This window comes from Drosophila pseudoobscura, chromosome 3 (genome assembly GCF_009870125.1).
Source record: "Drosophila pseudoobscura strain MV-25-SWS-2005 chromosome 3, UCI_Dpse_MV25, whole genome shotgun sequence".
Classification (NCBI taxonomy): Eukaryota; Metazoa; Arthropoda; class Insecta; order Diptera; family Drosophilidae; genus Drosophila; species Drosophila pseudoobscura.
In genome coordinates, this window is record NC_046680.1 from 4,685,537 (window position 1) to 4,713,494 (window position 27,958).

A 27,958-nucleotide genomic window follows, 5' to 3' on the forward strand; every position below is an offset into this window, starting at 1 on the left:
TTTTCTTTGGTTAATTAACATTTGTTGGCCAATATTGGCACAAGCAGACCCACAGCCATTCAAAATACAAATGAGAATCTGTGCGAGACACGAGAGAGGCTTCATTCAGCCCGGCTGTGCCTTTTATTTCCGATTCAGGTGCGTGTCCAAACATTGCCCACTTTGAGTGGTTCTTCTGAAACCTCTTTACTCTAATGGACAGCCACAAAGTGGGGGGAGAATGCAAAAAATGCTTTAGTTTTTCCACTTATAAATTATTGCTAGGTTACCCTTTCCGGCCAAAAAGGATTAAGAACAAGCACGTGGTGCACAGATTCTACAAAGCTACAAAAGTTTCCCCTGAGATATTTCGCTAATAATTAGATGCCAATTCTCCCAAAACGCACTCTGGCCTTCTCCCAAAATTAAACTGTCATAGGAATTATTACTACCCAAACACGTTTGATAAGGCCTGAGGGGGGATGAGGCTACACAGCTCGCAGCCTTTCCAGCATGTTGGAGGCATTAGCGTCAGTCGAAAGCTCTGGTTCTGAACCCGACTATTCTTAGAGAGGTCCTGCAGGCAACCTCGGAGACGCCTGCGCCTTGGGAGCTTGCAAGGCTTGTTGGGTTGCATGTCCAACCTGCAACATGTTGTGTTTTGAATGCCTCGGCGGCAAGTGTCCGTGTCCTGGCCGTATAAAAAGAACGACCCGAGCTGACAGTCGAGTAGTTTGAAGCTTGACAGCAACGCGTGTGTTCCGCGATCGCGAACAGAATCCTCTAAAGGAAGCGCTGAAGAAGCGACGGTTACACTTGTAGTTTTTCGTCCAGTGGTATTTTCCAGGTGTCTGTGGCTTTTGTGCTCGTGATCAGAGATTTGCTAGAACATAAATCAGAAGTTTAATCAATCTCACGTGCCGATTTGCAGTTTTCCCACCAGTTTCGCCAGTTACTTCGAGGTGATTAAGTATACGACAGGTAAGCCAGAGGCACAGAGCCCACAGAGGCTCCTACTTTGACCTACAAAGACCTGCAGGACATGTCCCCAGTAGGACTGTGTGTATGTGTGGGAACGTGCGGTCATTTGGAATGCGTCCAGGCACCGTCCATGTCCATCCTCTCCTGCATTTTATAGCCGCATTAAAACATAAACAAAGATAGTGGCTGAAACAAGAACGAGGCACGTTCCGCCTGCGAGTGCGAAAAGGCAAAAGGACTTTAAAGTGCCTGAGAGCAGAGAAGTAACGGTTATTGCGGAAAATTCAAATTTTTCGCATTACTCGTATCTTTGCCGCCCCCCACCACCATCCATAGGTGTCTTCAATATCCAATTTTAACGGCAGCATCCGCTGGAATAATAAAAATTTATCGCAGGCGCATTAAATTTGTAGCTGCCGCAACTTTCACTCCGAATCTTTAGGTTATATTTTTTTGGAGGAGTAGAGAAAAAGAGTCTTTACGCCTGTTAACATCTCTAAGTAAGCTCTAAGTTGCCTGTAGATCTGTGTGTTTGTGTGTTCCGGCTGGGTGGAAAACGCTGTGCCATGTTGTGCATTTTTATTACGATTACACACGGCTCGCACGAGACAGCTCCCCCAAATACGGAGCCGAGATGGGGCTGCGAGCATCCCCAAAGGCATCTCTCGTAAATTCTAAATTTGTCAAACAAAATATGAGCCAAAATAGAAGCCAAAATCAAACCCTCTCTCCCGCCAATCCATTCATAGCTGCCTTTGGGTTTCTATAATCGGATTTAGCCATGTTACCTAGCAGTTTCATAGCCTGTTGTCCCTCCGTCGTGCGGATCCGGACTGAAGCGATTCATCAACTGTGATTCGAGGCATTCTTGAAGCCAGGCTGTTGCAGAGGCAGAATTGGACATAAAGTGTAGAGTTGGACGGTTGCCGTTGCCGTTGCCTAGCTCATCCTATCACATTTATTTTGCGGCAATAGAATTTTAATTTGGTCTCAAATTTCGCTGCGAAAAGGCATTTCTCATCTGCGTATTCATTCATTCATCTAATGTCTTTTTTCAATTTGTAATTCCATATATTTTCCGAGTACTTGGCAGTGTTTTTGCGCTTTCTGATGAAAGGCAAACAGAGTGCTGGGAAAAAGGTTTATCACTCAGGAGTCCGGACCTTAGAGACTCGTATCTAGGAATTCGGCAGAATACAGAAACCCAAATTGTTTGCTTTACTCACTCCCGAGTATGAATAAATAATTCTACGTTTAAGGCCAAGGTTTCCTCTGGCTGTGGATTCCAGTTCTTTGCGCGCATCAGGATAAGGGGGGCTGACTAAGCCCATTGCTCACCTGTCGCCTTCATCCCCTATGCCTCTGTTCCATATGTTTATGCTGGATTAAATGTTGTTGCTGCCAAACTGTAAATGGAGGATAGCGCACACCCACATAAAGCAATGCAGATATAAATATGTATGGGTGTTTTATTTATTGTATCTTTAAGCAGAGCCCAGCAGCTGCTAGAGAACAAACCTCCCCCCAAGGGACACCCACACCCCGCCGAACGGCCGCCCACTATGTGATAATGAAGTCTAGACCGGATGGCAGAAGTGCGGCGGCATTTGCCATAGTTTTCCCATAGAGCTACAGCTCTGCTCCGATCAACATGATATCAAAGTCAAGTTTTCCCCGTATTTCTGTGCTGTGTGTGCGTATGTGGTGGCTTTGTTTGGGACTTCTGTGGTTCATTACTTCGACCGCATCGTTATCATTTGTCAGGCACAAAGGAGCCCGTGTCTGTGGCGTCTATTAATTATATGTGCCTCATCTAATTGATAAAGTGAATGCCTGCCGGTCTCTAGGGCCCAAGGTTGTTCATATTTTCGGGTATTTTGGGGCATATGATATGTGACTGGCACCTTTGAGGACCTGCAATTAATTGGCAGCTGCTGGGGACTGCTACTGCGGTATTCTGGCTCCCAGGAACAGATACGCTTATTTGCATATCACTCATACGCATTGCTGTACGCACAGCAGCTCAACCCTGAGAGCCCTGGCAGCTGCTGAAAATTGCAATACTTATGAAGAGTGAAAATGGAAGTGCACATCAGAGTATGAGCATCAGAGAACGAGATAAGACCACTAAATACTGGCAAAATATCACACTTTTAGACGGGAAAATCAGTTTGTTGTTGAGATAAAATTAAAAGCACATAAAAGGTTCAAAGCTTCCACTTGGCCTGTCAATGGCAACGGTCTGATCCTGTCCGGTCCCATCTTTTCCCATGTGTGTGGCCCTCGGGTTTACGCCTTGATGCCTCCATTTCCACTTACTTTAATAGTATTTTGCTCGTTTTTCCGGCAGCACTTCTGAGCCTCCAGCTACCCCTCAACAGGCCTGCCCTCCACTGCCCTACCAATGGCTTCATTGAATTTTCACCCACAACACACTTTTGGGGCACAGTAGCTTCTTGTTGCTGCGGTCGCATTTGATTAAAGTACCGGACCCGGACCCCGACCCTGGCCGGACTCGGCGGACCCTTCCCGTTGTCTTCCACTCATTGATGACGACGAGGACATCGATGAGAATGGTCATGTTTGTGCTTGTGCTGTTTTTATGGTCTAACGGATTTTGCTTTTTGGCCTTTCTCCGACCATTCCCCTTTGCCTCGCACAGACTTGTGTTTTTGAAACTTTATTGAAATTTTATTGCACGAAATTTGTGTCTCAACAAGGACAGCTGGGGAGGGGCGGGGGGAGAGGGATGGGATGGGATACGCTCAAAGGCACTGAATGACCATTAAACGCTTTGTCTACAAAACTGTGAAGCCTTCCAGGAATGTGGGCCAATAGAAAGCAAACAAATATCGCATTATATTAAAAGCAATTTCAACTCCAGCGACAAAATGCCCATTTGACTTACTTCCCAGCCAGAGAAGGGCCCTCGGAGATGGTAGGTGGAGTGTGAGGCACAAGCGATTGCGGCACGTTCCTCAACTTGATATTATAATGGGCTGCTGACACATAGAATATGCAAAATGAGCCAGCCAGCCCCCCACACAAATGTGCAGAACAATTTGCAGTAATTGCACAATGATTTCAAGCAGCCAGAAAGCTTTTTGCCTGCAAACAGGAAATTATGTAGAACGCCGACAGTCCCAGTCCCAGTCCCACTCCCAGAGCGGCAACTAGGCAGGTGGGCCAGTCCGGTGGGCTGGTGGGCAGCCGGTCGCTGGGGCATGCGGAATGTGGCTGGTGCTGCTGGTGCAACCTAATTAACGGGAACACTTCAGTCACATTAGCAATGCATATTTACGTTGCAAATGTTCATAATTTGATAACACGGTTGAGTGAACAGCCGCTGACGTAGGGCTGCGAGGCTGCCGCCTGAAATTTGCACTCGATCAAGTGGAAAATCAAAACTAAAGAAAACCTCGAACCGAAACCGAAAACAAGCCATGAACTCACTCAAAGGGCGACTGACTGGTCCAGAGGGAGAGTGAGTGGGAGTGCATTCCAAGAAGGATTCGGTGACCAACTCAAGATAGCTGACCGCAAAATGGAAGGACGTTGAATGGCACCAGGATACACACCGAAACTTTCTTTGGTTCAATTTCAAAGTGTCAGATGCAGTCAGTACAACCTGAACACTAACTAGGATAGATCGAAGCCGAGCGGGTGCCATAGAGCAGGGGAAGCCGTCTGTCCGGTACATCCCAACCCTCCTGGGGAGCTAAAACTGTCCGTGCCCTTTCCCTTTGAGCGGACATGGTTGTATGGAGGAAAAAATGATGGCAGGCATATGCCTCAGAGAATCACTCACCATGTCCGCAACTGCGTTCGTCTTTGCCTTTTCTCTGGCTTTGGCTTTGGCTTTGGCTTTGGCTCTGGTCATTGACAATCTCTACGAAACTTTCGCTCACTGCCACTGGCGGCCCCTTTTTGTTGCCGTTTTTTTCACCCAATCACCTGTCCAAGTCCAGAGCCAATGGGCAATCCTCCAGCCTCCGCAGAGGTTGCACATGCAGAGCACAATCAATAGGATTGTATATCCGTCAATGCCGCAGTCGCTGGGATGTTTCGAGTGGCCAAATGAATTTTCTAAAAGTTTTCTCGCCGTTTTGTGCATTTCCTTTTTTCCCTTTTTTCATTTTTTTTCTCATTCCTAGACTTTTTTTCCCAGCAATGATGGTATCAAATTGAGTTCGTTTTTTTTCGCTGGGCTTTAAGCTGCTTTAAAGTACAAAAGTGGAAAATCAAGGAAATGGTTGACCCCGAGGGCGATTACAGAAATCGATTGCAGACTACGGCGTTTGAGATTTCTCTCCACTCCTGACCCCACATGACAAATCGGCACAGACCTTTTCGTTGGGCATGGGTAGCCCAAGCAATTAAATTCGAATCGTGAAGGACAAACAATGAAAGCATAAAAAAGACATCAGAACAAACGAACTTATGGGCAATTTGAGGCCAGCGAAAGAATGAGATGATAAAATTAGGCAACAGCAACGGCAAACAGCAGAGGCAGAGGCAGACACAATCAGGGCAGCATCAATGATGATTACGATTACGGATATTATTATGTTAATCGAGATTATGATGACAGTCATCAGCGCCTCATCAGGCAGGCCAGGCCACAATCTGCTTCAGCGCCATCCCTGTTCCTGTTCCTGTCCCTGCTCCTGTCCATATTCCAATTCAAACTCAACTTCAGCCGGGACACAGACACACAAATCTCTTTATAATCGTCTTGGTTCTGTACACAGAAACCTTGACAAGGCAGAGGCTGCCCCAAAGGAGGCGTGCCGTGGTCTGGCTGTGGGAATGGGGGAATGAGGAAAAGGGGGATGTTTTTATGCCTACACTTATAAATTTTTATTTGTTGGCATTCCGCAATTTCTGTTATATCTCTTCTAGCGCCTTCAAGGGAAACTCCTACGAATGCTGGCCTGTCCACCACTCCCTTAGCCAGGTCGTCTGTCTGGTTGTCCGTCTGTCAGTCGGTAAGGCCGTCAGTCGCTCTGTCCATTTTTTGGTGTGCTCAAAGCTCTGTCAATGGCTGGCGGGCGGCTGGCTGGAAGAGCGTCGAGCTGCCATTCCCAGCCGGCTACACTTTGAGAAAGTTTTCAGGCCTCAATGTGGGCATAGAATCCCGTCAAAGGGCATTTCAATGAGCCGAAGAGGGAGTGGAATCTGCCAAGAGGCCAAATCAAATTATGTCCACTTTGTTGTCCTGACAGCATGGACCTGACAAAACACAATACGTTATGCCCGAGATGTGCTCATTAGGTCTGATATGATGATCTGAGTGTCATCTTATTGTGCTCGTCATTAGAAGTGCGTGTTCCGGTTTCTCTCTGAGGATTGAGGACTGGGGACTGACAACGATGCGTATGCGAAATATGTATTTTGCAATTTCAAAGTTCGGCGGGCCCTCTTCCACGGGTATACGAACACGGGGAGCATTGGCTGAGATAAGTTTTTTCTTCGACTTTCAGAAATTCCTGCCGTCGGTTCGTGCCTCGGCCGTTGTAATGCTGGGAATGCTGTTTGTGATTTTTCTTGCTTGCCCTTTCTTTTTGCACATTTTTTAACGTGTCGCAGCAGTGCTTTCCCCCTCCTCTCTCTCTCCCTTTCGCTGTACCTACTCCGTTGTTTGTTTTCCCGTGTTTCCGCTGCTCATTCTTTCTCGAAAGTCACTCACGCGTAAGGCACGTTGCGTGCTTTATGAATCTGCCCTGGGTTCCTTCTCTATTACGAGTACTAGTACCTTCTAGACAGCTTCAACTTACTTCTCTTCCCCTCTTCTTCTCTCCATCTATGAGCGACTCTCTCTCCTTTTTGTTGGTGGCGTTCTCCTACTTATTTCCGGGTGATTTTCAACTGCGCCCTTTGTGCTTTTCCTCAGAGCACCATTTCCTTCTCGGCACTCTTGTTTATTAAGTCTAATTCAATTCTGTATGAATTGTATTTGTTGCTTACATTAAGGCGCGAAGTCCTGGTCTTAGCTTCGTCTTGAAGATCTAGGGTTCCTTCTCAGGAGCGCTGAGAAGGGCTGAGTGGGGAGGGCTGTCGTCGCAGTTGTAATTACACACTTGCCCATTTCGGGAAGGGAGGGGGAGGGGGAGGGGGAGGGAGTTCTTCAATGAAGGTTTTTAATTAAAACTTCGATAAATAAGCTCAATTTATCCAGGAAGAAATTTAGAATTTAACAAAGGCAAGACAACGCTCTCTCCTGTGTCTCTCCATGTCGCTCCATGTCCCTCCGTGCCCCTCCGTATCTCTGCCTCCCACCCGCTTGTGTGCATTTCTTTGAGAGTGCAGATTTCCCCCATTTTAATTGAAATTTGCCAAGGCAAGGCGGAGACATGCTTGGTTACACAGAGGCGCAGGCAGAACGAACAGGATGCCAACGAAATTAATTTGACAAAGTTCATTTCAGAGGAGACGGGCAAAAATCGTAAATAAATATCTATAATATTGCATCGGCCACATTTTTCATGGCTTTAGCATTTGCAAAGTGCATTCCTGCTCTGATTTGGGCAATTTGAAAAGGCTTGATTGCATTTGCATTCCATTCAAATTTGTGTGCACTCCGTTTTTGTTTCTGTTGAGGCATAAAATGTGACAAGTGCGTTCGGGTGGGACAACAATATTTCCACAATTGTTTCAATTATTCAAAATGCGAGTGAGAAGCGAACAGCAACATGCATATAAATTTGAGTTAGCATGTGGATCACAGGCAGGGGACTCCTCTGACTGGAGGAGAACAAGTGCTGTTAGGGTGGCTCATAAATTTTTATCGCTCTTGACATAGACACACACACACACGCAGAGAGCCCAAAGACAAAGAGAGCGAAAGAGCGAGCGCCAAGTAAGCACACATGAGCTGCCAAAATTGCTAGACACACAGAGACACAGGACGCAGTGAAAGTGCCCCCAAGTGGATCGGAGACGGGGACAAGTCAAATCAATTGACGCCAAGACGCATCTGCACACAGACTCAGACACAGTCACGGCCATTTTTATTGTCATTGTGTTTTCCATGTGTGCGCGCGTGTCTGTGTTTGTGTATGGGTGAGCCATACGATTAACCTACAAACAGAGGCAGAAGGGGCAAAAGTCGGAAAAGTCTGTGGCAGGTCCACATGCGACTGCAACAGTTGCACACAGAGCCAGACATACATGCCCCATGGCTCGACCGTGTGGACGTGTAGATGTGTGTTACGACCGACCCGACGGCGGCGACAATCGTGAACAAGGTTTACACTCTTTTGGCCAAAAGGCAAACACAACGAGTGGCGGCAAGTGAGTAAGTCTCTTTATGCCGGTCTGTGTCCCCTCTCACTTACCCCGTTTTCCACTCACCCCCTCCAGTGTCTCTGGTTTGTTTGTGTTTAATTTGCGGTTCAACAGATGCCGACAGTCGATGACAGGGCAACCCCTCGGGGCACTCGGGACTGCAGCGCGAAAAATCTGCACCTGCCCCAGCTCCAGCTCCAGAGCCAGCCCCGAACACCACTCCCTCTTGCGCCTGATTAAGTTTTTGCATTAATTTTCTTGCATCCTCGATGATGTCCGCCCCCCAGATCGGAGCTTTAGCCCTCGTCCTCGCCATGCTCTGCCTTGTTTGCTTAGCCATTAGCTGTGGAAGCTGTGACCCGCGTGGCATGGCTTTGGCTTTGAGGTTGCGGGCGGGCTCCTAGCCGTTTACTGACCTTTCTCTCCGCAGCTTCTTCTTCGGCTTCTGCCAGATTTTGCCTTGCTGGCTTTTCACGCTTCGGCTGCAATCAAATTTATAGGATGCCCCCTGAAACTTCTCCCCCTTCATCAGCAGCACACAAATCGCACAAAGTCGATTACGAAATTTGCGTGTGGAAGGCAACCTTTTCTTGATTGCGAAAGCACAGAGGATTCGATTAGGATACGATTGCAGCACTCGATATGGCCAGCAGTAGCGATAGATTGAGGAGTACACACTCGTACACACTATAAGATGTAGAATCTAAGCACCTTTTGATAGCACTCGTTTGGCCAACTCAATTATGGAAATTTCCCCTGTTGCTGCCCTTTTTCCGCTCTCCAATTAGCCGCATGGCGCGAATCCAATCTACATCAAACTCTTGTTCCAACTTGCCATTGTTTCTAGTTGCAAACTGCGATGTGGCTGCTGTTGTGGCAATTGCAGAGTTTGCTCATTAAGTCCTCGCTGAGGACTCACTCCGCTTGCCTCCCCGGACTGGGAACGCGCCAAGTGTAAAGTGTTTGCCCAAGTGGCGGACGGCCAAAAGAACGCGACCTCGCCCCTCAAAGCTTATTTTTAGATACGAGTACCTCAACAAAGTTTTTAATAACACTTAAGTCGAGCAGATAAAAGGTGTGCGCCAGGATATTCGCCGGGCAATGCAATAGGAGGGGAGGTGGCAGACACTCACTTGAACCCAGCTCCCTGGTCGCTGTTCTCGTCGGTCATTTGCTGTGATTAGTTTAAATGTGTAACAGGTAGTGACCCATTTTCCGCACACCATTGAACCAGAAAGAGGATAAGGCTTTAAAGACCAGCCACCGCGGGGAAAGTGCTCCGGATACACTCAACGGATAAAAGAGACGAAAAAGACAACCGATGTTACTACGTTTTCAAAAACTTACACTCATTTTACTACAAAAATGTAGGATAGGATGGGACAGAAAATAGGATTATTATGTTGATTTGTTGATTTTTCTCAGTGTAGCTTGGGGTCTGCGCTTGTGAGAGTTTGTATCCATGTCGGCAAGAGATGCTCGCGTGAGTTGAATCCACTTTTTGAAGCCAGCAGCTCGTTTCACGAAGATTAACATCAAGCACACCTCTGGGGGCGTCATGTGTGCGTGGAGGGCGTGTTAGACGGAGCCATAAAGAGCCGCCATCATCGCTGTAATCAACACTTTAAGGCCAACACGCTTGTTGGCCCCGTTTTGGCGCCACCACTTTGTAATCATGAAGCTGTGTCGACGACCCTTAGAGCGACGAGAGAAAGGGGTATTGTACGACGGGACGCCAGCCTGACCAGAATCGACATTGGTATTGCCACCAGCCTCATAAAATAATTTGTTTATAGCTGCGACCGTTTTTGGCCCCATTAGCAGTTCAAATCCATGGCAATAAATCTCCGAGCTGGAGGCAGGCCAGGCGAACTCCTTTGCAACCACGTACTTTGCAACCCAACGCCTGATGCCTGATGCCAGATGCCAGATGGCAGATGACGCGTCGCCCGTTTGTGTGTGCAACATAAAAGCGTATTTTATGATTTAAGCACCACAAAGCCACAGGACGCACAGCCCACGGCCGACGGCATAGACACACATGCGGAAAGTAATCACACATAAAACGTGATACTTTACTACAAATTCGACATTGGGCCCAATAAAGTTTCCCAATTGTTGGGCTGGCTCAATTTCGTCGCACAAAATAACACAAAATAAATTGCATTTTGTGGATTTTGCATTAACAAATTGCAAACAAATGAAGTTTCCTCTAAAAACAATCTCAATTAGTTGTGGTCCGAGTGCTGCTGGGCACAGCATTCCGGCCAGAGCCTTTCCAAGTGTATGGGGCCCAAGCTAAGTTCACTCGAAGAAAAGCAGGGAGCGAACTAAAACCCTTCGGGCTAAGAAACAGTTCAGGTTATCTTTGAGCCTCACAGCACTATTCCATCATATCCTCCTAGAAAACCAGAAAGAAATGATAGGTATTTTCGTGATAAAACATGAAATAACACCCTTCTTTATGGCTAATCGATCCACAAAGTGAATGTGTGCCATCAATCCTTTGTGGCACATATTTCTCGCTGTGTGGCTGCGGATAGCTAAAGGTTAACGCATGTCCATCATCCGCAACTGAGGCAGTCAACATGGCTCCGGTGCGATCGAGCGGAAGTACGCAACCTCACACAAGCACACACACACCACACGCACACGCACACATACACTTACATATTCGGGACCCCAAGCCCTGGCAAACTTTTCTGCGGAAGCTTTTGTAAGAGCGGTTTCGAAGAAGTTTTGATCTGCCTGCGGCATTTGAGGCATTTTAATCAACTATTGGCCACTGAAGGCAGCTTGGCATGGGGCTAATAAATATTGGGAAACTCTCTGGCCCCCAGTGATTGGCGTGCCCTGGACTGTGTCCAGATGCAGATGGGAAAGTTACGGACAGACGGACTGTATCTACATATCTCTCTTTTCCGTTTTAATTCCCCAGAGATACTAGCAGTTTTTACAGTCAGTCGGGGGGTTGTTATCATGTCACATGCTCCATCTTGCCATTGCACACAAATCCTTGACTCCTTGAGTGCATCGTTCTGCCCCATTGGTGTGGGAAGCAGGCAAATGTGCTTTTGATGACATTTTAAATGCCGTCCGTCCTGTCAGGGAATGCCAAAGCAGCAAGAGCATCAGCACTAGCATCAACCACTCTGGCCTGATCCCGATCCAACCTTCATGAAGCTAATCAACCCCTTTTCCCTATTTTCAATTCACGTGTTTTCCAGCTTGTGATTCCGTTTTGGCTTTTGGCCTCAAAAGAGAGCTCAACTCATTCGTAGAAATCGAAAGGGGAAAAACATAAATTGGTTTCCAACAAAGCTAGCATAAAAAAAAAAGAAAAAGAGGGACGCAGCAATTTTCTGCTTTCTTTTCTGTGATTTTTCCCTGTCTGATGCTTTTGAAAACATTTGCAGTTTTCGGGTGCTCGAGCAGACACGTCCTGCAAAAGTTTCCAGAGGTCCCTCGCTCTTTGAGTTGTTGATGACATGTTTGGGTGCCAGATAGAAACAACAGAAAATGTCAACAGCAGGAACGTTTTCATTTGCGGAAAACAGGAAAAATTAATTCAAGTTCCGCTCGCTCCTTCAGCACGCTGTGCTTTAAAATGTAAAGCGAAAACTTTTGGCCGGTCCCGCAGTTCTTTTACAATATATTTATGTATGTTCTCTCCGGCCCCGACACCAGTCCCGCTCCCGGTCCCGGTCCCGGTCCCGGTCCCGGTCCCGCCCCCGGCCCATGCCCAGGCACAGATGTCGCTGGTACTCGTACTCGTAGGTTGCCTACTGTCTTGCGACTTCTGCGTGGGCCTAGCAGATTTAATTAAATTTTTCTGTGTAGCGGAAAAGATTGTCAGGGCTGCTGCGTGCGCCAAAGTTCGCCGGGTTGCTGGGGCACTCGGAAGTGAATTAAATTCTAAGATAGATAGTCCCCCATGGCATACGCATATTGATATTCCCCCGCCCTTCCATGCAATTAGCATCATGACTCCGATGCATTCAGAGTTTCTCTCCAGCTCTTACACACTACGAGAGCATCACGTCGCATTAGCCAGTGAAAAAGCGTCCTGGCCTATTCCTGGCCCCCTTTACGCAGGTTCTTTGAGAGCGATGCAAATGAATATGCACTCACCACCTGTGTGGCCGGCAGCGCAGGGATTTCCAAAACGGTGAGACGGGTGAAGCAAGGAACATGTTGTGTGGAGCAACAAACTTCACTGGCAGACAGATTTCCCATTAAAGTTTATCATCATCACAATGTAAATGGCGGTGAATTTGCATAGACACCGTTCCTTCCAGAGAAGCGGCAGAGTCAAGCAAACGAGCAATAATCTTCGTTATTTTCCTGCATCAGAATCAGAACTACCCTACACTCGTACTTAGACTGCTGATAAACACTTCATTAGTATTCCAGAATGAACCCAGCAATTAGATATCCTACCAACTGGCTCAACTGTCCGTAAAGAGCACCTGGCACGGAGGAAAGAGAGAGTTCGTGCCGAACAGAAGTGAAACAACGTTCAGCAATCGGAGCTGGTCTGTCGCCTCTGGTGGCGCATACTGCCAAAGTATCTGTGGCACGGGAGCAGTTTGGTAGTTCCCCGTGTGCATTTATTAGCATTGCAGTAATTAGCGCATGATGCACGCCGTGCACCTAAACTCTGAAGCTATTATCTGTTGGCAGGTGTTGAATATTCAGTTACGTATTTATCAAAATTTTTGCCAGCTATGTGCAGTGGCCCCAAGCCGACCCCAAGCCCCCGCAATATGTGCACTTGCCTGGAATAGATTGCATTTTCCCTGGAAACCTAATTATATCATGTTGCAATTAGAGGAGGTGGAGGTGGAGGTGGATGGAGAGCAGACTGCCGTGTAGTTGTGCGAGTGTAGCCGGCGTGCTGCCCAGGTGCAAACTGCTCTTGACTTGGAAAAAAGCTTGAAAATTGAATTGGCTCCGTGCACTTAGCATGCAGGAGTACGAGTACGAGTACGAGTACTCCCACGTATAGACATGGTAAAGGGCCTTCCGTATCCTTTGCTTCGACTGTAGTATCTGTGTGCTGTTTCATAAGCCATATGCACTATCTGCTACTATATTTAGACTGCCTGAATGGCGTACAAGTACGCCCTTCATCCATCCCTGCACACGGCGGGCGGGCATCCACAGCAGGCACTCCACCCGCTGCATCCTAGTGGACTGCGATGATTCAGATGGCTGGACGTGGCTTCTGGCTTCTGTATCGATGTGGGTTTATTTGGCCTGCACTACACGCTTATCTGATTTGCGAGGCAAGCACGTGAGCCGATTATGATTACATACGAGTGGAGGCTGCCGTTGCAATTGCGGTTGCAATCATGCAGCTGCTTTTGCAGATACTTTTGGTTCGAGCTGCGCAATTTGTTGAGCATTCCCGGCAGCATTTCAAAATAGGAAAAGTTTGAATTGGAGCTCTGGGGGGCTATAAGCCGAAGATTAAATTTTACCTAAACATTTCCTGCTTTTTGTTTACTTTTAGCACAACGCGGCCACCCTCGAGCGGATGCGGAAGTCGCTAAAGCGGAAGTCCGCACGGTTCTAGCTGTTGGGGAAATAGCAGAGGGGAAAGTGGTGCCAGAACATCCACATTAAAACGGAAAACGGAAATCAAACTAAAGTGTGACGCCACACTCGGACTCATAATGTTCGAACCCAAGCTGCTCCAGAAACAGAAACACACCAGCAATAAAACATAATGTTGAAGCAGCAGTAGCTGTAGCTGTAGCACTGAGGCAGAAAGAACACACACAAATGTACACAGAGCCAAAGGCATTCCATTGAAAGTAAACGACAAAGAAGGATCCTCTTGCACCAGAGCCAGGAGCAGAGCCTCTCAAGTGAGGCCAATTCCTTGAGCGACAAACGATTTACAGTCTAAACAGACGACGACGACGGCGACTGGGACAAAATGGCGGACTTGGAACGCATACGCCTCGTGCTGCTTGGCGGGGCCGGAGTGGGCAAGAGCTCCATTGTAAAGCGTTTCCTATTTAAAACCTACACAGACAAGTACCGCGCCACCGTCGAGGATCTCTACAACCGCGAGTACGACCTGGGTGGCGTCACGTTAAAGGTGAGTCTGTGTCCGGGTCGGGGTCCGGGTACGAGTCCGGGAACAAAGCCCTACAATGCTGTTAGTGTAAATATGAAAAAAGTCTTGCTGTACTAGGGGTTCATTGTAGTTACTTGCTGACATTTGAAGAGGACCTTTGTTTTCCGTCGCGTATTGTTCGCTTGCGCTCAAAGTTGATAAGTTAAAGTGCAAGCCTGCAATTAGAGGCGGACTTCATTGGGCCAATCAAAGTGACCATCAACTGGCAGAAATGCTGCAAGTAAGCACATTAATTAGGCGGAAATCTACTAATTGGATGTCTGGAGAATAGCCTGTCCAAAAATCTCAGACAGCATCACAACCTCTAGGCATTAAATTCCATATGCAAAGTATAAGCCGCCTAGACACGTGCGTTCCTTGGTTTCCCTGGTCTCTTGCTAATGGAGTAGAAGGGATGCCGTCCTGGGAGGTTGGGGCTTTGAGTACGGTTCCTCAATGCCTGTTCTGTTGCTGCCCGAGGGCATAAATAAGTAGGATTACACATATGTACATATAATCGTATATTTATGAGGAAAACGCAAGTTGATCGAATGACCTCTTGTTAATTTAAATGCACTTGAGGCGAGCCTAGTGTGCGGAACAGCAGCCGTCAATAGCCCTAAAGAAATTCAATTCTCTCACCATAGACACACACATAGACACCTACTTCTTACTGCTTATTTTGCAATGCTCCGCTCGTTTCAGGATGGTCACCCTGGTATATTATATATACTTTCGTTCTGGTATATTTTGAAGTCGAAATGCTTATATTGTCCGTTTTGTGTAAAATAAAATATTTGTAAAATAATAATAAGAAAACCAAAATTTATAGAAAACATATAAATAAAATACTAAAGTCAAGAAAATCAGTAAAAGCAGCAATCGAAAACACCCGTACCCGTACAGTAATGCTGTAGCGTTAAATATTATTCGCTGTTTCCTTTTATTGCGTTGTTGTTGTTTTTTTATATTGCTTACACTAAAACACACACAACTTTAAACACTTAAAAAATAAATACAATACAAATACACCATAAGATCCCGTAAAGTCTTTCAATCAATCGATTGCAATCAACACTTATTTGTTTCCATAACCGCGGCTCTATTTTTATACCCAATACTCAGTTGGTACATACATATATATAAATATATATATACATATATATGAGCTATTTTTATATCTGTCTCTTGTGTTCTCCTCTCACAACAACACGAACCGTTTTATCTCGCGCCCCTCCGCCAGAACAGCACGAGGAAGATTGGTTTGCGGTTTACTCGTGTTTTCAAAATTGTGGATGCCACAGATTTTCGTCCTTTGTGGGGGCGTAAGGACTCACAATTATGTTGATCTACCTCTGAGAGATGGACTTGGAAATATATCAATAAAAACAGATTACATAGAGAGCGATATACAAATATATATAATAGGGTCGGAGCCTTCCACCACGCAAATCTATTATACATCTACACTCTTCAAGGTTCGGGTATTATATCCATCGGGAAATCCATGTTTTACAAACAACACTAAAACCCAAATTCACTTCAATACTCACTCAAATACACTCCTCAAATTCTGATCAAGAACTTTTGCAGAGCTAAGGGAATTCGTTATACGGAAAACTCGTATTAGAAATATAACATAGAAAACTTCGTTGTACGGAAGTTCGTAATAGAGAAGCTCGACTGTTATATTGGATATATTATTTAATTTTGCAACACGTAGATAACGTTGCTTCAAGTTCAGATCTGGAATCAGGACTCTACAAGAATCGATAGCATTGGGGTTTGGCTGGATACATATTTGATGTCGAATACTCGTATATGTATGTACAATATATGCTCTGTGAATTGTGTAATTTGAGACACTTTAGTTATCTTTCCCTCCAATCAGAACCAAAAATAGCCAAATATGGCGGGAATCGAGAGATTTCCGAGCGAATAGACAGCACTGGCTCTGCCACATTCTAGGGGCCTTGTCATGGCCGGGAACTTCCTGCTCCGATGGCACATCTCCTTCATCCTCCTCCCTTGTTAGTGTTTAAGCTGGTTATTTGCTGTTCAAACTTGTCTTACACCGCAAGCACTCTGCGTTAGTACGAGTAGTACGGGTATATCCGGGAAAAGTTGGGGCAGAAAGTTGATTAATAGGTGTACTGGATAGGGCGCTGCGCTGGGTGGAAGATGGAGGTGACGTTGCCATCATCACCGTCATCAGCATCAGCATCATCATTATGATCATCATAATCGGCGTGGATGTGGATGTGGATGCTGGCAGAATTGATGTTGAAAGGCGACATCGACACTGTTGGTGGTGGCGTCGTCGTTGCCGTCGTCGCCAAGTCTCGTACTGGGGCTCTCTTTCCAGAAAAATGTCGTTTTAATTAATTTCATTTTGGCGCCCAATGGCCATCTTAAGGACGCCAGGTAAGGCGTGGGCTGAATCTTTGTGTCTAGATTGAATTCCACTCGAGGGCTGTCAGTAAGGCTTAAAGTGATTTATGCAATCTCCAACGGCAAAATGCATCCAAATCAATTTTACCTAGAACATTTTGCCTCCTGCTTGGCTCCTGCTTCTACTAATGTTTCTGCTGTCGAGGCTCTCCTTAATGGCCTCTACTCGAGTTGGGAAACAAGAAGCAACTGCAACCCGCTGTGACTGATTGTCGGAGCTGCGTGTGGCCATCAACGGGAACATTACATTGCACTAAACGATTTTCTGCTCCTAAAAAGCAATTTTGTGTCGTACGAGCGAGTGTGTATGACGCAGCTATCCAGCTATGAACTCGATGCCTCCGACCCGAACCGAACCGAACCAAACCGAACCGAACAATGAACAATGCCTGCCACATGGACACGATGAGAATCGGTGCCGAAAATCCAAATTGTGTCATTTCGTAAAGTGTTTTTAATAAAGTTTACTCATTCCGGCCAAACAATGCGTTACAAATTTGCGTCACAATAGCTGAAGCCAAGGCTGAATGGGGAGCAGCAGCAGGGCAGGGGACGCTGGAGGGCTGCCGCGGAGAGCAGACACTGACACTGCTAAACGTTTGGCTTTGGCTTTGGCGTTGGCCTTAGCACGCTGTTGACACTGCGGCTGGGAACAATGCTCGTCCTTGTCCTAGGCATGGAAGAAGGCTCGCTCTTCTCTTTACATTTAAAATGGAGAGTCCTCACAGAATTTCAAGGTTAAATGAAATGGCAGTTTTTTCTTTAATAAAATTGCGGGAAACCCAATTAAAATTGGCTCATCAAATATGAAACCGAACGGGGTGTGAGTGCGGGTGCGGGAACGGGTGCGGTCTGCAATCAAATTTGAGTCATGGAATATTTCATTACACGTAATTTTTGCTCATCAATGTTGCATGCTCCGCCTCCGTTGCAGGTGGACATTTTGGACACGTCCGGTGACATGCAATTCCCTGCCATGCGACGCCTCTCCATTGCCACGGCGCACGCGTTCATGCTCGTCTATGCCGCCACATCAGCGCCCAGCTTCCAGTGTGTGAAGCAGTGCTTCGAGGAGATCCGAGAGCAGCGCGGTGACTTCCAGGTGAGTGTTGCATCCAAAGTTGCAGGTGGAGCTGGAGGTGGAGGTGTAGATGGACTCCTGCATTTTGGATGTAATCAGCGGTGCGGGCTGAAGAGCTGTAGTACGAGAGAAATCTCTCATACGCAGTGTGATGGCCCCAGCCCGCAAAGCAATTAAAATGCTCTCATTTGAGGCGGAGCGCCAGCGGATGAGAGATTAGGCCCGCCCGCACTGAGCTCTTGTTCTCCAACTCTGCAGTTGGTTGCTGTTATTGTTTTCCTATTCGCTTTCCGTTTTCCGCTTCGCGCTGCCATTGTTCCCGAGTGTCAATTATCGCGCACTTTTCCCGTCCTGCGGGAGCCGCGGGAGCGGTTCTTTGTTTGTGCCGGGCCTTTCAGCTTCCAGACTTTGGAGTACAATTGGAGCTGCTCCTAATACGCGTACTCGACTCTCTAATTCGACTCTGCTAATTCCCTTTTTGTCGCCTTGCAGGACATTCCTATTGTGATTGCCGGGAACAAAGCCGACCTGGCCCCCACCCACAGGGAGGTCAAACAGGAGGAGGTGACAGATTGGGTTTTCTGCGAGCTGCCGCGCTTAAGGTAAGTCCAGCCATTAATTCAACAAAATACGAGTATACGTAACCCCCCAAATAAAATTGTACAACAGCTGCGGCAGGCGACAGCAATTAGGGACCAAAAGAGCCAGGGCCGGGGCAACCCCCAAAACCGCACAACCACCAAAACAGCTGCAATTTTCATAAGTAACGCAACAAAGTGGAATTAAAAAAGCTCCATAAATTGTACGAAACATCCCCTTTCACCCCCCAACCGCCAACCCCCAACCCCCAACCCCCAACGCCGTCCAACCAAACCATTCAAATAGCAAGGGAAATGCCAAATGGAAAACTGAAACTGCAAACTGCAGAAGGCAAACGGCAAGCGGCGCAATTAAATTGCTACAAATGAAATTAAGCGACGGCGAGCGTGACAGCAGGCAGAGCAGTGAAAGGGAGTGTCGGCGAGCACTTCCCGGAGCCTTTTGCCACCGAAATCAGTTGCATTGTCCGAGGATGGGGTTGCGGTGCTCATTAAGTGGCATTTGTTGGCAAAAAAATTGGCCATTCCATGGCCAGCAGTAACAGAGAGAGTAACAGCACCTGATTAAGATCCTGATCGAAAACAGCAATTCGCCGTGCAACATTTCCCAGGAAATATTCCCACCCAATAGTTCCTAATTGGCCATGCCCGGTGGCAATTGGTGTCGCTGTCGCATAGAACATTAATTGCCTGGTCCCATTGATACCTACAAGTATGGCATGCATATGCATAAGCTTTACTTCCGTTACTTCCAACTGCATTCAATGATAGTTATTCCGACTGCGAGAGAGGGGTCAGGAGTGGGATATTGGCAGCATACTGCCGGAATATCTCTTTAAGGCACTATGCGATCTACTGGAACTGACCTGATTAACTTTTGTGTTTTCAACATCAACACTTTTAATGCATTTCTCGCGTGACAACTGGCCCTGAAAGGGGTATTCATGTCCTCTCCCATGAAAGAGCCTCGCACTTGCCTCCACCGAAGGCAGTTTTCATGTTGTAATTGCGACCTTAATAAACCGCAAACCAGGACTCGTAAAAATCACTTACAATCACATACGTGCCAACCGCCCTGGAGGGGCTTGGCATAATTCCATTTAAGGTGAGGAGGAGGAGGAGGAGGAGGAGGAGGAGGAGGAGCGAAGCTGAACCAAGTCCCGGGGCAGCGGATGGAGGAGGCGTGTCGAGGCCGGCTCGTGTTGCGGGTAAAACATGCGTGCGTAAACTTATTTAAAAGCACCAGACACCACACAGAAGGCGCACTCAACCGAAGAATGGAGATGGCAGAGGATGAAGCAGGACACGAGACACAGGACACGGGACACGGGCGGCAGAGCACAGTACTCACGCCAGCAGACTATTCGCGTTAGCATTACATACAAAATCCCTGCTGGATTAAACATTTACGTAGATTGATGGTGCGGTTTTGGGTATGTCGGGCTGGGACGGGTTGGGAAGCGCCTTAACCCCTCGGCCACAATCTCGCACCTCAACACAGCTCAACCGCAGACCCCATCCCCACATCCACTCCCACTCCCACTGCGCTGCCACAGCCCCACAGACTTGACGTGGCATGTTCTGTGAAGCATTCTCCAGCAGCAAGCGGCAATGCAATTTGTTGCTCTGCTGATGCTTCCTGACCATCTGGCTGTCTGTCTGTCTGTCTGTCTGTCTGTCTGTCGGCTCTGTCTGCGGTTAAGCGCTACGAGAGTACGCCACTCCAAGTGCATTTATCAGCCTGACTGAATATAGATAAATATACATATGTAGGTATGCAACTATAGAAACTGTGTACATGCATACTCACGGGTAATTGGTTTGCTTTGTCAAAGGTGGAGCATTGTGTTTATACAGCATTTAATTGCAAAGTCATGCGCATTTCTCTGGCCATGTTTATTCTAGTAATATGAAAAAACATTACTGCGGCTATGTGGCCAACACTTTTACTTTGATTTACTGCCGTGGCAGTTTATGGCATTAACAATTCCGGTATCTATATGCTTGTGTTGCCCACTCGACCATGGCAATTAAATGAAAATCTGTGGATTAAATACATAAATATTAATTCTTTTTTGCTGTTGAGTGAGCCATAAAGGTTTTAAATTGTGTCCCAAAGCCACTTTCCACAGGTAGTAGATACATAAATATTTAACGAAATTAAATTCTCAGAAAAGTATTTTTGAAGCATCGAAATTTGTCGCATATTTCAAAAGTTTTCGGTGCAGATGTTACCTGTTTACTTGGCCATATTGATAGATACACATATCAATATGTATGTGCGGGCATGGCAACCGTGCCTCTTCCTCGTCTCCGGCCTTGCCGCAGCTTGTCGGCACAGCGAATCGGTTTGGTGGCCGCAAGTTGCAGCGAAACCATGACATGCTCAATTCAGCCATTAGCCACTATTGCCACTGCCCCTGCCCCTGCCACTGTTACTGTTCCTGCCCTCGGGTCGTTGGCGTTGAGACCCCTGTCACATGCCACTTGCCCCATGTTCCACATTGTTGCGGCGCACAAAAACACTGAATGCTATGCATCGAACATACAATATTGTTGCTGTTGTTTGCTGTTTGTTTTTTCGGAATTTACATATTGCTCGCTTTATTTTCGCTTGTCCGAAGTTTCGGATGTATTCATTACGTCTACGTTTACGTATTCGTATACGTATACGTATACGGAGCTCCCAAAAGTATCCACTAACAAACAATTTTTGGCTTTTTTTCCATTGCAGGGCCAAGGTCCTCGAGTGCTCAGCGAAAGAGGACAGCAACGTGACCGAGCTGTTCAAGTCCTTGCTTTCCCTGTCCCGCTTCCTGCCCACCAGCAGCGGCAGCAGCGGGTCCGGCGGCGGGGTGGCCGGCGAGGCGGCGCCCAGCGGATTCAAGCGCCGCTCCTCCGCCTACGTCAGTGCCTCGTCCAGTCGCAGTAAGTATGGGGCGATCGGAGCGGGACCTTATAGAATGGTCATGGCCATGGACCATCGCCAGTGTTTGCAGCATTCCCGCTGCTTTGGCTTTGGCAGTTTCAAATATCAATTACACATTCATATTCGCCGGCTATGATTGAAAGTTTGCTGTGTCACACTATTCACAGTTCGCAGACGGCGGCCAATTCCGGCCTTCCATGGGTCCTTCAGTCGAGCTTTGAGCGGAGCGTGCCACTTCCAAGTCCAATTACAACATTATTCCGAGCTTTAAGCGCCTTCCCATAAATGCAATAATTAGCCCACGTCGCTGGCAGGTCAACGGTGTAATTAATCTGGGGCTTATGGCCATGACTAGGACCCAGTGGCCGTCCGGCTTAATCAATTATTGAAGGACATTTATTAATTTATTCATTTTAAATCACACAGCACGGTACAGGCCGAACCAAAATCGGGTGCCAATTAATGGGCTCTCTTTAAACATTGCTACATTTGTGCCAATTTGGCTAATTGAACGCAATTAGCAGGGCTGCTACTCGCACAATTGCAGGACCCTAATTAAATGTGGAGATTCGGCAGCCAAAATGGATCAGGCTATCGCAATCGCCATCGCCATCCAGCTCCCATCCCACCCCCATACCATACAATTGACAAAGACAAACTCTTTTTCATTATTCATCGGGCGACATAAAGGAGGTCCAATCAGAAAACAGAAGCAACGAAACACCAGCCCGAGACAAGGGAAGACATCATTCTGTTTGTGGAAGGGAATCACTTTCTCGACGGCCCAGTCCCGAATTTGATCAAAATGTTCGAGGGCCAAGCACGTGTATTAATTAAAGAGCTTGACCTTCTAATTACCCCATTATGGAATGCTTTATTATCTCATTACAAACTTGGCGCGCGGCATGTGAAACAGAAAACAGAAAGAACAGCAGACGTCGGCCGATGGGGACGGGGAAGGGGACGGGGACGCGCCTCAAGAAGTTTTCAATTTTGGATCCGCAAAGTATAAATATCTAGTTAATTAATGTTTCCCCAAAATGTTGCCGCTGACTCCTTCCTTCCCCCTCACCACATTAGAGGCCAGCCAAATAATTAATTTAATTTCCGCTCAAGAAAAAAGTTGTTGAATCATTACGAGCTGCCGTTCAAAGCCCCCCCCCCCCCCCCACACTTCCGGCTGTCTACATTGCTGCCAATAATTGAACTGTTTGCCTGGAGGACTTTTGATAACATTTTTAGTTGCCCCAAAACCATGTTTCTCCCTTTAAACATATTCTAGCTTGTTCCTTTCCTTTCCATTCCATTCCATTCAGTTCAGTCATTCAAATTAAGAGCAAAGTTGGCCGCTGGCAGACGCCTCGGAGTGAAGATTGTATTCTAGCCCATACATTCCAGCAAATTTAAATTTAAATGCGAAACAAAAAGCAGCCATGTTCATGTGCTCACTCACTCTCTATCACCCCCCTCTCTCTCTCTCTGCGTGTGTCCACAAAACATATTAAATGCTGGCCAAAAATGTTGTCAAATATTTGGTGCAAAGAGCCACAACTGTCGATGACAGGCAGGCAAGACACGGCGACAATTGTGGTCGGAATGGCAAAGGTCGAGTGGCAGGGGCCCTCGTACTCCTCTGGCAGTTCAACGGACAGCCCAGCCCTCAGAGCGGACCTGTATGTACCACCAAAAATGGGTCTAAGCACTTAATCACTTGAGGAGTCAAGGCGCCGAGACTGTCGCTAGGAGTGGGTCTTGCCACAGTCGAGTAATTGCCTTAAAAAGTACAACGCGGCATATGCAAAAACAAATCAGAGAAATTTCATTTGCGGCGCTGCCATTTTGCGGCTGGCATTGTTTATGTCTCTGTGAGTGTTTCAGTGTGCCAGGACACGTGCTTACAGCTCAGAAGTGTCGGTGTATGTGTGCTTGAGTGAGGACATCAAAATGGCCTCGCGCGTAAGCTGAAACCATGAGACAAAGCCAAGGCTGCAGGCCACATACATATACACATGCTGCGGCTAGAAAGCGGCTTCCCCAGCCCCTCCATTACACTGGGTCGTTGAGGAGGTTTCGGGTGGCACCGCAAGCAGCCTGCCTGCCAGCCCCGGGCTAAACTCAATTGTGAGAGTTTCTTAATATACTTCAAATGCGAGATACGTCCTGCGCCACGTTTATGCGTTGAATTTGTTGCCAGTTAAAGCTCAAACTTCCCGATACCCTGCCCATCGAGCAGCTAGGCCTGCAATCTCACTCGTATAAACCCATTTTATATGGCCAAATCCATTTAGTCGCACAAGAGCAAGGGGAAAATTGGAGCATTGGAGCATTGGAGCAGTGGAGCACACAAATGTTTTGTGTTTTCTTTCATTTGTAGCCACGCAGCTCCGAGGCTCGTAGCCGCCGTCTGATGAAAACCCACACGAAACAGGGGAAAATAAAACAAATTTAATTTAAATTTCTGTTACACGGCATACGCATCAATTCCCGCCGCATATGCACAATTCATATCTACAAAAACGAGCCCCAAGCCCAGACCCACATCCATCCGTTTCCACCCCAGCACATACGATACGCGTATGTGTTTGCTTTCGTGCTGGGATGGCAGTATTTTTATGATGCCGCTCCGGCATCAAAACCTAGGTTTTGCAGCGATCTCTGCCTGACTGAAAGTCTGCTGGGGGTTGCGCAGGGTTAGAGAGCATCGCTTAGTCGGTATTTACTATCCCTTTGGCAGCAGTGGGGGCCGCTCTTCTCTCGCGCTCTGCGCTTCAGCGGCATCTATTGTCCTTTTCATTTTTTTTTTTCTTATTTTCGCGTTTTTTTTCTGACAACAATGGGGTTGCTGGTGACAGTCGCCACAGAGAAGTACTCTGGTAGTGCAACATTCAGGCACACAGACAATCAACTGCTGACGAGTTCAATAATTCCATTTGCACGGATCATTTAGCCAGAGATAGACTCAGACGGCTTAATAGGCTTTAAACTGCTATAACTAATTTGAGTCGACTCCAGTCCAGTTTTGTGGGTGCCTTCGTTATGGTTTCCATGATTCACACCTCGGTTCGTCGCAGTCCGTTGTAAGTCCTTTGTTTGTCTTGGGCTTTATTGGACGCTTGACTGGCTCACAAAGGGCAGCAGCTCAGCAAACAAGCAAACACCTTTTGCTTAAATTGAATACCTTCGGCTTGGTAATGGCAGGTTGATTGGGGATTAGTCGGAAGTTAATAACTTCATTGGCGTGGCTCAGTCGACTCGAATGGGTAAATGGTTGTTGCAACCAGTTCGAGCACCTTTCCGGAGCTGAGTTGTGATAAGAGGAAAATGCCAAAAGGGTCTTGCATCGGTCTTATCTCCATACTCGTTCCATCTGTGCAACCGACTGCGAAAAACTCATTTCGAGAAGCACATGAATTGCGTGGAAGTTTCTCGAGTGTGGTGCCCCTGTTTCCTACTCAAGTTAATTATGCCAGCCTTCTGCGGCAGCAGTGCATACTTGAATGGGTTCCTCAGCCATGTGGCAGCTGCAGTTGCTCCAGCAACCGTCACACGCGCCACGGGACAAGGGCCACGCGTTACCGCATTCGGGAAATTGGATTACAAACTGCAGCATTCCCTTTGTGGCGAAACGAACAGGAAATTTTCTAATTAGCAAATATTAAATTCCGTTACAGACAAAAACCGCATGAACAGTCCGGCTTTGGGCGCGGCTGGGGGCAGCGGCGACAAGAAGCCCTCCAGCCTCGTCGATGCGGTGGATGTGGCCAGCACCAGTGCCGAAGCGAAGCTGAAGCCGCGTTCCAGGTGAGTGCCCCAGGAGCCTGCATTCTGCGTGCCCCGTGTCTCTAATCGCCCAATATCCATATTCATTACCATTTCAGGTCCCTCATCCGCCGCGCCTCCCGCAAGACCAAACAGCAAATCAACAACGCATCCGATGACTGCAATTTGCAGTAAATATTCAAGGCGTCGGGGGCATAATTAAATTATGGATTATGTGGCCACACAATATGTATTATTAATAGTGGATTGCAGTTAATTAGTGTGCATAAACAAAGGGCGCGAATATTTTTGTTCGATGTAATGAGTTGATAACGTGTTTACGGCATTAAATTCGTGAAACCCAAACTTGCTCAAAGGCAAACAAACCAGTAACCCAGTAACCCAGTCACCCAGTCACCCAGTATCCCTGTAACCCGTATGTGTTGATAATAAATGTACAACTCGATAATTAGTGTATGCAAGCAATACGTATTTGCATATTGGCTATCTAAAGCATTATTTTGTGCCACAATGGCATACTCCAAATGAAACTCCATGCCTGAATGCGTTCAGGAAAAATATTATTTAAAGAGTGCAGATTATATTCCCATTTGTAGCATTTACCAGACCGCATCCAGCAGTCGAGTCCGATGGTCGCTGTCCATTTGTCAGATATCTATGCCAAAATGTCTCTCAGTTTTACTTAGAGAGAGAAACTGTCAGTCAGGGACCTTGCATCTATGGTTCTATGGAAAAATAACTCTTAAGCTGAGTTAATTACAAATATTCAGGGGAAATCGGTTTAGGGTCTGCATTAGGATGGGCTATTAATTCCTTGAACTGAATTGAGTGGCACACCATTTCGATTTATTGGTTACTACTGCTTAGGGGGACCAGTTTATTTATATTTGAAATTACTTTTATACGACTAAGGAATATAGATTTTCCACAGAGAATTTTGAGAATTTCACTCTTGCCTGAGGTGGAAATTTGTGCGCGGAATTTGAATTTAATCAGTGTCGGGAGAGGGGGAGGTCTGGCGGGGCATCGAAGAATCGTAGTACAGTTCATAGAGTTCCTTTTGACGAGAAATTAATGGCTCAGTCGTTGTTATTCTGGGAGAAGACTAAGTTTAATGCGTTTTCCATTGGCTGGCTATCATAATACCTGCAGGTATAATAACTTAAACATAGCTCTAAGGTTACTTCTAAATGGAATATACATATTTACAAGTGTACACAAACTTAATTGCACATCTAGCTGACACTGTAGTCAATATTGAAGCGTTTCAAAAAATCTTGATGTTCCAATGGTGGTGGATGGGTAAAGAGGTTTGGATTTGAGCAGCTCCTCTCCACTTGAATCAGACATGAAGGCCAAAAGGAAATCACAGCGAGAAAGAGTGTGGGGAAAGGAATACCATAAAGCAATTTCGTGGCATTTTCTTTTGGCTTTCAAGAACCACTGAAAAAGTAGGAAAATCTTTTACGGAAAGTACAACATACATAAATTTACTATGCAAAAAACGTAATTGTAAAATAAATTTGATGCGTTTTTGAGGAATGTTTTTCAAGGATTATACAGGGTGTACTTCTTATGCTAAATGGCCAAAAAATCAAAGTTCCCACAAAGCACACTTTGGTTAAATTTTTCGGTGCTTTGTGGGAGATTTACGATAAAGAATACTCGACAAATCTGTTGCATGCAAATTATTATCCATTTCCACACAAGTTACAGTTACAGTTACAGTTACAGTTGCAATGGTGTGAATGCATGTGTGCTGTGGGTGCATGTGATAAGAAACTCTTTGTGTTGTCTCTCTCTCTCTCTCTCTTTCTGTCTCTCTGAATTACTTATTCAATAAGATTTATTTGAAAGACTACGGAATAAACTGTTAGATGGTACAGAGCATGGCAGGAGATAACTAATGGATTTGTAAATGAAAAGAATAAAAGCAGATGCAAAGTGAATTGTGATGGTATATTGTAGAATACATAACATACATACATACCAGTATATACATATGTACATATGTATGTACAGAGTATAATATAACTGTGCAGAAAGGTTGATTTGTTCAGTAGTTTAAATAGAGATTTATTTTAATTTCTTAGTTCATTTCGGTCCAGGCTATGGCCAAGCCACGAGTTATTTAGTTATATATAATATGTATAAGAATACAATGTGCAGCGGAGTTTGTTTTATATGTAATACGGTTTATACATTGTTACTGCGTGTAGTTAAATGAAACAAATCTTAAGAGCCCTCACTGGCGCTCGATCTCTTATCAACCAACTGTAACCTGCATACAAACATACATACAATACGTTTACATATATATATATCAGCGACTAGTGGGATCACATGGGAGAGCCGGCATTTCTTTAAGATTTCACCGTACACCGTATATCAGTATATCAGTACATATGTACATCAGCTGGCTAAACCACTTATCCAATTTTGAAATACACACACACATATGTATTTTTGTCTACGTAATTCGATTGTTCTACCAATTAAAGTTAAGCCCAAATGGGAGTCGCTCTACTTACCACCACTAAATCCAAAAATACTGTAACCTAAAAATAGTTAAAAGCATAAAACAAAAAACCAAAATAACTTTCTAGGTGTGCGTACATATGTGTATCACTGTCATGTACTTGTAGACTAATTGAATTTCAATTCAAATTGAATTATTGACAATTGTATTAGCCCGTTAAAATAAACCACAATACGTCCCAATGCGCCCCGGTCTGTAGTGTTTG

General features: G+C 46.2%; 1 protein-coding gene across 1 annotated transcript; it reads left to right on the top strand.

Moving 5' to 3' along the window:
* The first annotated feature begins 821 nt into the window (after positions 1–821).
* Positions 822–27,935, top strand: LOC4803442 (GTP-binding protein Di-Ras2). The gene is made up of 7 exons (XM_001360130.4): positions 822–960; positions 13,763–14,356; positions 17,760–17,927; positions 18,399–18,508; positions 21,240–21,433; positions 25,106–25,235; positions 25,313–27,935. Exons 2-7 carry the CDS (start codon positions 14,192–14,194, stop codon positions 25,386–25,388), a joined length of 843 nt encoding a protein of 280 aa, XP_001360167.2. The 5' UTR covers positions 822–960; positions 13,763–14,191; the 3' UTR covers positions 25,389–27,935.
* The last annotated feature ends 23 nt before the right edge of the window (positions 27,936–27,958 follow it).